Source organism: Hipposideros armiger, unplaced genomic scaffold (assembly GCF_001890085.2).
Source record: "Hipposideros armiger isolate ML-2016 unplaced genomic scaffold, ASM189008v1 scaffold_380, whole genome shotgun sequence".
NCBI classification, from domain to species: domain Eukaryota; kingdom Metazoa; phylum Chordata; class Mammalia; order Chiroptera; family Hipposideridae; genus Hipposideros; species Hipposideros armiger.
In genome coordinates this window covers 302,611-311,374 of record NW_017731730.1, presented here as the reverse complement: position 1 = coordinate 311,374, position 8,764 = coordinate 302,611, and the positions used below count along the sequence as shown (strand labels likewise).

The 8,764-nt window shown below is 38.1% G+C and overlaps 1 protein-coding gene across 1 annotated transcript in view; it reads right to left on the bottom strand.

Annotated features, from left to right (window-relative positions):
- The window catches only part of EXOG (exo/endonuclease G), a 28,700-nt gene that overhangs the window by 13,570 nt on the left and 6,366 nt on the right, over positions 1 to 8,764 (bottom strand). Inside the window, exons 3-4 of the mRNA XM_019662724.1 lie at positions 7,617 to 7,739; positions 5,566 to 5,680 (exon numbers count right to left, since the gene is read on the bottom strand). Of these exons, the coding sequence (XP_019518269.1) occupies positions 5,566 to 5,680; positions 7,617 to 7,739 (238 nt within the window). The remainder of the gene's footprint in view (positions 1 to 5,565; positions 5,681 to 7,616; positions 7,740 to 8,764) is intronic.

The following is an 8,764-nucleotide window of genomic DNA, read 5'->3' as shown; positions in this document are numbered from 1 at the left end:
ATTATTTTTCTAACTCTTTCATTCTTACAAATTTATTTGTTGACATTCTATGGTAAGCTCTTCCTAATACCCATATATTTATTTATTTATTTATTAAAAGTATGGATTCTTAATTAATGAGAGGTCTATAATCCACTTTATTTTGATATCATATAGTTCCAGACAATAAGCTGGAACTCCTTCACGCTGATTCCTGTGCCCTTTTAACATGTCCTCATCATTTGTTTGAGTACTTCCTTGGTTTCTGGCACAAGATGTTCCAGTTTGAACTTTCCCTGTACCAGCCCTGGAATCAGCCATTTCTCCAAGTGCTGAGTTCTTTCAGCAGGAGATGATTTTTTAGAAACCAAGATCTGGTCTCAATTGCTAAAAACACATCACTGCTTCTAGGCCCTTTCGGCAGATATATAATATTTTTTTAAGTTGTATTTTTAAAAACTATATTCAACTTAAGAAAAACAATATACTTTCCACTACAGCATCTGGCCAACATATATTTAGAAATGGCCACACAAAAAAAATGTTTAGTGAAATGCTCTTAATTACTGGTTAATTTTTCCTTTCAAACTTTGTATCAATTTTTCTTCTACTACACAATAAGCTAGTCATATAAATCTTTCAATTCAATGAAAACAAAGCACACATAAAACTCTATCACTTAGAGTTTAGAAGTCAAAGCTAGGAGAGCCTATTTTCCAATGGTAAGTAAAGGGGATTTAACAAAAGCTCAAGAATAATTAATATTTGAAAGGTAATCTTTCACAGGGAGCTGTTTAAACCACTTTTTTCTTCTATTACAAAAAATACCAAAATTCACAAGCTGATCAGAGAAGAGAGATTAATCCACCTGAAATGCTAACTCCCCCCACTCCTTCACTCCTGTACGAACTACTGGAGTTCTGTGGCGGTGTGAGCACCTGTGTGAACGAACACCTTGGATACTTATACATCCCTGCACATTTGATCCAGGTAAGCTGATAACAAGCAAGTCAATGAGACAGATTATACCCTAAAGTTGTTTTTGTTTTCCTAAATCTGTTCCTCAGGTCATTCCATTTTATCAGACTCCCTCTTAAGTCATCATTTAATCTAACCAGCCTTTATTAAATATCTACTTTATTCCTAGAGCTGGGGGAGGTGTTCCCTCCAAATACACCTCCCGTTTGACTTTACCAGGAAGTCCTTCCATCCCTCTCTTTTTACTTACTCTATCACTTCTTCCTCCTCACTCCACTGCCTTTCCTACCCTGTGTAGACAGATCTCACCGTGTATCAATTCCGTCACCCTCTTGGCAGAATCCTCAATCTTAGACAACAACAGATGTCTAAAGCTCTCACAACACTAGTCTCGCTTATATCTTTGATCTCTTTCCTTCAGTCTATAAAGTTCTTAAATATCTTGAATGTAAAAAATATATATCCTTTTAAAAAAATCTAAGTGTCTAAAAGAAAAGCTTTTCCTCCCATTTATTCAATTCAATGAGCTCATTGCAATCTGGGTGTCATCTGAACATTTCCCTCTTCCTCACCCAAAAAGTTAATTCATGATTCCTCTTTCCTATATTTCTCTATTCACCCTCACTCCAACTGCTTGAGTTCAGCACCCCTCGTCTGTTTTCATATGGACCGCTGCAGTCATGTCCCAATTCACCTCCTCGCCTCTAACCTCTCCTTCAAACATCCCCTTCCTCCCCTACCTTCTACATCACGCCGTCACAATACTCTTTATGTAGCCCAAAACAAATCACGTGTCCCACGTTTAAAACAAACCTGTGATTTTTCAGTGTCTAAAAATTAAAATCTAAGTCTTCATGGACTACAAAGCCCTCTATTATCCGGCCCCTGTTCTATCTATGATTGTAGAAATCCTCATTCCTTAAGCCACCCATACTTTTTTGTACCATAAGCTCGTCTTCATCAATGGTACCTACATCCCAGAACCATGCTGCTGACCACAAAAGCCCTGTGCTCACACTGCTCCATCTTCTGGCATTCCCATGCTCCCCTTGACTCAGTTTGCTCTTACTCATCTGTCAAGATCTAGCTCAAAAATTTCTTCCTCTGTTAAGTCTTCCCAACCCACACAAATTGGGTTGGTCAGTCCTTGCCGGCACCGTTTCATCTATGTAATATCTCTATTACAGCATATCACATTTTAACATCATTAACTGATGACATGTCTGTCTCCCTTTCTAAACCGTGAGCTCCTTGAAGTCAATGGTTGCTTTCTAACCCATCATATCCTCTATGNCCAGATTTTAAAGAAAAGAACACATAGTAAATGGCTGGGGAGTAAGAAAGAAGTGGTAAATTAATACAAAAGACAGAAAAATATCAAGAGAAATCTAACAGGAATCAGTGATGATAATGTACCATGAACTGAGTGTGACACTTTAGCAACCCTTTGCACCTGAAGTCCAGAAAAACAACACAAAACAAAGAAAATCTCCCAAACTGGCCTCACCATTCCAAGGAATGGTATTGTAACAGGTAATGTAATAAGTTGGACCACAGTCCACATAGCATAGTGACACATCACACTAATATACAGGGAAGCCCAGACACAGCTATTACCCTGCACCCAGCACCAGGCTTACTAAGTAGGACCCGAACTTACTGAGCTTATTCAAAGACAGGCTTCTGCCTACCCCTTTTACCTTATATTCTACTTGTTAATGCCCTTGCTCTGGCTACAGAAATCTGTGCTCTAGCCAGGGCTAGGGACTATGCCAACCTCGCAGTGAGTGGGGCCACCAGGAATAACGCTACTCGGAAGCCCTGGCTTGAGCCATAGCCAGGGATATAAAGCATTTCAAAAACGGCTGGCGAAAGAGCCAAAACCAAGCAAGATATTTTAAAACTGTAAACTGTAAAAGTGACTTAATGCTAAGACTCTGTTTGTTGTTGGTGGGGATGTTAAATGGTGCAGCCTCTACAGAAAACAGTATGTCTGTTCCTCAAAAAGTTAAAACATAGTACTACTGTATGATCTGTGAAACACAGAAAAGGGAGAAAATAATCAAGAATGTAGTTTGAGGTTTGTCATTTCCATTTCCATATACATTCCTCCCATATGACAGGTACTTGAAGACTTGCTGAACTAANTGGTTGCTGAGCACTCGAGGAAGGCACACACTCATTTTACTATCAGCATTTTAAGATACATAAACATAATATGCATGTAAACCAAAACAGGTATACTCTGCGGGCCACACAGAAAATTAAAAGGCAAGTAGCCAAATGGGAATAAAACGGCTATGACAAAAGGTAATGTCCTTAATATATAAAAGAAGTCCTACAAGTCAATTCAAAAATGAATGTCCCAACTGAAAAATGGTAAAGAGTAATTCACAAAGGAAGAATAATTCACAAAATATAAACCCTCACTGGCAACCAATAAGTGCAAGTAACATCAGCTATTAAATTGGTAAAGCTTGAGGGGCCGGCCGAGTGGCTCAGCTGGTTAAGAGCTCGCTCAGGAGTGTGAGCTCTGAGCAACAGGGTCGCCGGTTCGATTCCTGAGCTGAGCTGCCAATGAGCTGCCAACAGGTGGCAGGATGGCTCAGCTAAAAAAAAAAAAAATGTAAATTGGTAAAGCTTGATAAATGCCCATTATGGGTGAGGGCCGAGACAGAACAAATAGTGATGGTACGAGTGTGCTGGAATATTCGACCCAGAAATCAATCTGACATTAAATATCAAGATCTGATCATCGTAATTACAGAGATCTACCAACACATGAGGACACATGAACGGACTTACGCAGCCGCCTACCTTTCCTGTCTCATTTCACATCGTGTTCTCCCTTGCTCCAGCCACGCTGGCCTTCTTTTAGTTCCCTAAAGGAACAACACTCTTCACAGGGGGGCCTTGGAAGGTGCAACTGTGCTTTTCCTTCTACCTGAAATGCTCTTCTCCATATCGCATGGCTCACCCAACTCCTCTGCTGAGATAACTTCCATCCACCCTTCAGGCCACTTTCTCAGAGAAGCTTCGCTAATCAAAATCAGGTTCTCCTGTTATAATCTCTCGTATTCTTTACTGTTCCTTAGTTATACAAACCCAACTTGCAATCACTTTTCCTTCAGAAGAGTTATAACTTGTAATTATACATTCATGATTATGTATTTGCTAGGTCAACCCACCCCCTCCCCAACTCAAAGAGCCATGGAGGTAGAGACCTTCTACTCAGGTCACTGATATATCCCCAAAGCTTAGCACAGTGTCAGGCACATGGCAGACACTTAAAAAATACTTGTGGAGATAATGAATGAATGGTGCTCACTGCAGCAATATTTATGACAGAGCCTTCAACTCGTATGTCAAGATTCGGATCCTCGCAGCCCCTGAGACAGCTGGGAAGAGCCTGGGGCTCCCTGGCTGCCGGGCAGGGTCCATTTATACAGTGAGCCATACAAACATCATCATTTTCTAAAGGTGCTGTAACGTAAAAAAGGTTAAGATTCTCAATAATTCTCCTTGTTCTAAATCTAGAAACATCTTTCATCAATACTTTTACTTCTAACCACCTACCTAGTATCTTGCTTTTAGATATATGTTCAAGAACCCATCTAGGCACTCGTTTTGACTGATCATAAGACAAGGCATGATTAGTGTAACACCTAGTCTCTNCTTATTGGCTTTCCAGTTCCCTTTTACATAGCATTACTTTTCCTCATTCAACTTGTTCAAAAATGTCTCAGCACCTGAGCATAAAAAAGAAATTCAAGTCAGGAAGAAAACTACAAAACAGAGTATAGAAATTCTCAAGTTTTAAGGTCTGGCTCCTAGGTTTGTAATCCCCAAGTCCCATGGTGCAATACCAGACCCATATTCCCAATCCCTCCCCAAAAATATGCCTACAGATGAAAATTTGTTATCTCCTGCAGGAGCCATGTGTCCTCGTGACCACCCACTTCCAATATAGTCCTTGTTGAAGGCACTGAAGGTTGGAGGGATGTTAGGATCAGGCTTGAATTTACAGTGTTTTCTGTCTGCATCACCTGAAGAAAAACACAGACAATGCGTTACGTTTCAGTGGACAAATATCCCTCACACTCCTCTAAGCAAGGCAAGCTCACTGCTGCTAGCTGGTATCTCTGAGCAGCTAGTGCTCAGTGACCACATGCATATCTCAAGTTCCTGGGATAGTTCAGATACTTCATCTGAATTTAGCAAGGACCAGTCTAGGAAAGAATGCTTTTCATACAGTGTAGCTCTCTCATATGCTTTTGTTTTTGGCCTTTCAAATTAAAGGGGGGAAAAATCCCCTGGATAGTAATTACATAAAATCAATGACCAATCAAATACCTGAGCTGCTTAAATAAAAAGCTTAGCTACTTAATAAATGCTTGCTTTTTAAAAAGGCCCCCATGTATTGTATTTTGTACAACTGTATTTGACAAGTTTATATGTACTGAAATAATGGATATATATAGANCTATCATTCCTTCCAACAGGTGTTCAATAAATACTGTTAAATAAATGAAATAAAACTTAGAAGACAGGATGAGATAACAATCTCATACAAACAACATAAGCCTGAAGGTTAAAACAGGTCCCTACCTGGTAATTAACTACTTTCTTTCCATCGCTTCCAGTCTGAGGTAAGGTCAACGGTCCAGACACTATCCAAACATCTTCAAACCTCTCCGTCAGTTCTCGACAGTACATTTCTATTCTGGAAAACAAAGCAAAAAAATGTATGATATTCTCAGACTTAAATGTAGAAAAGAAGCAAACCACATCAAGTCCCTAGGATAGATGCCAAGAATACTGAACTACAGAAATTAATGTAAACAAGAAAATATAACACATAAGCATATAAGCAATGTTTTCCCCTGCTTGTTTACTGTACAGGGCTTAAAAGTCGCACACATTACTATACCTATCTACATTTTCCTGTGTGTGCATTCCATGTACATTTTAGAGCTGAAATTCTGTTTTGTTTTTTCCCTTATTTTTCTACACCGTAGTTCTCAAACTTTTTACAAGAATTATGTTATCATTCCAACAAGTTGATAGACCTTTTTACTTAACCATTCCTACTGTGGGACAACTGGGTTTATCCTGACATTTCTAATATGTAATACAACATTGTATTCATTAGGATAAATATCAAGGGCCAGAATTACTTTATTAAATATTTTAATGACACTTGATTATGTATAAAATCAGTATTTTTAACGGGATTGTCCCAATTTACTCTATAAACTCCAAACATGACACAGCACATAGCAGTTTCACAGCAATCTTTACAACACTGGGATTTATAGTTAAAAACTGTTTTTCCTAATTTACTAGATAAAAATGGCAAGAAGTTTTAATAAGCACTCTTATAATGCAGTTGAGATTTATGAGATAACAATGCACGTCATCATTCCTCAGTTTATCTAAAAAGTAAAATCAACATAGTATCTTATAGTGTATATGTCCAATTACAAGACAAGTCTTCCTCCCAAAACTATAACCCTTAGGAATGGAAAATGTTAAATGTTTCCACAGGTATGCCATCAGCCAGAATATGAAAAAGAAACTATAGGACAAACATCCCAGACCTTCAACAAATAATCTGAAGGGGGGAAAAGACAAAGGGAAACCTACAGATTAAAACAGGCTAAAGAGAAATATCACCCAAATCTATGTGTGGCTCCTGTTTGAATCCTGATTCAAACCAGTCGACCAAAAAAAAAAAAAAAATTTAAAAACCATCAGGGAAATTTGAACACTGATTGTACAGAAATAAGGAACTGCTGTTAAATTTTTGAGGGGCAATAATAGTACTATAGTTCTATTTTAAAAGAATCTTCACCCCTAAAAATATATATTGAAATTTTTATGGATAAAAGAATATATTTGTGACCTGCTTAAAATAATCTGAATAGGGGGAAAGGAGGGTATACAGACACAACAAATGTGGGCCATGACTGATAATTACTGACGTCTTTTTTTAGCATGCAGGTGCTCTCTTAATTATTGGGTTGTTGGAAAAGTCACGACGTCTTTTTTCTGTCTTTCGTTGCAAAAATGCATCATCACTTTTCCGACAACCCAATATTTTAAACCACAAAGAACTGCTTGGGGAAAATGCAATGGCTTGAAACAATCTCAATCAGTGCCAGTTTTAAATGTTTAAAGAGGTCCCCTCACATGATTGATTAAAAGTATCAGAGAAATGCAGAAGACCCACATGATTTTATACTGAGGGCCTTTCAAAAACTGATTAATGGCTATGTTTAACTGTACCAAGATTTTTTTTTAAAAAAGCTCAGCAAGTCTTGAAATACAAGTAGAGTAAAATACAGTGTCCTCTGGACTTATTAAAAAATATTTTACTGCCTCAGTAATAATATTTTGAGTAATTTCTTTCAGAACCTGACTTCTGACCAGTGGCAAACATGATCAAAATGGCTGTTTTGAAGTCTGTACTCCCACAGAAAACTGTACACCCAAGATAGAGCAAAGAAAACCAGTCCGAAGTACTTCATGAAAGTACTACCTTCAGTAACAGCTTTTGAAAAACAAAGACAGAAACAGTTGATAAACGGACTAGTACATTCTCTTGTCACATCATTTATCTGCCACAGAATCACATTTTACAAACTTTCACCCCTCACCTGTTCCAATATCCAGCATTATTATCAAAATTCTGAGGTACAATATTAGAAAGGTAAAAGGTTTCAGCCATGGCTTTCTGCGAAAAGAAATAAAAATAGTAACTTGTGCTGACATGCCTTCTCCTTTAAGAGATTTTACAAAGCAGACACAGAAAACTAGTTCCTTATTCATACATTAGCTCTAGGCAATTACAGTGACTACCTGTTTAGATGGGTAAGTCACAGCTATTGACAGGAAGCTCAATGATTATTCAAAATAAAGACTATAACAAAGTAACTAGTTTAGTGTCCTAGCTCTCTTTATAACTTATAAAATTCAAACCTATAATGTAGGCTCTAAGCACTGAAAGTTTTCAATATAAAGCTAAAGGGTAAATTCTGGCTTTAAGTCTCTGGCAAAGAGTTTCTCAAAGGTCAATTTTCAGGAGTTTTATTTAAGTAGCACACTGCAAACCTATTAGTTCAAAAGTGGCAGAGAAAAATTCCTCGTTCTTCTGAATTTTTGGCCACTATGTGTTCATTTATTTCATACTTCTGACCCATAAACACAAGGCTCCACCATTGTACAAGCAGACCACCTTTTATTGTACTTCCCTTTACTGCAGTTCACAGATGTTGCATTTTTTTTTTTTTTTTACAAACTGAAGGCAAGACCCTCCACCAGCAAAAAGATTATGACTCGCTGTATTATGATCCTCACTGTATTGCGATCCTCACTTTACTGCGATCCTCGCTTTACTGTGATCCTCGCTGTATTGTGATACTTGCTTTACTGTGATCCTCGCTGTATTGCAGTGGTCTGGAATTAAACCCACAGTATCTCTGAAGTATGCCTATATTTCCTTTCATTAATCTATACTAACTGCCAGTGCCACCAATTCCCTTTGTTTCCAGCAGTGGCTCTCACCCTTGGATGCACACTGGAATAACCTAGGGAGCTCTAAAAATATTGATGCCTGGATTCCACCCCCTAGAGTTTCTGCTTTAACTGCTCTGGGTTACAGGTCTAGGCATCAGAAATGTTCACAACTTGCTCAGGTGATTACGATGTATATCCAAAGTTGAGAACCACTATCTTAATGACAATAAACAACAATTCATGCACTAAATGTCAAAGACATAAAAGACGTCTCTCCTTTTTTGGCAGA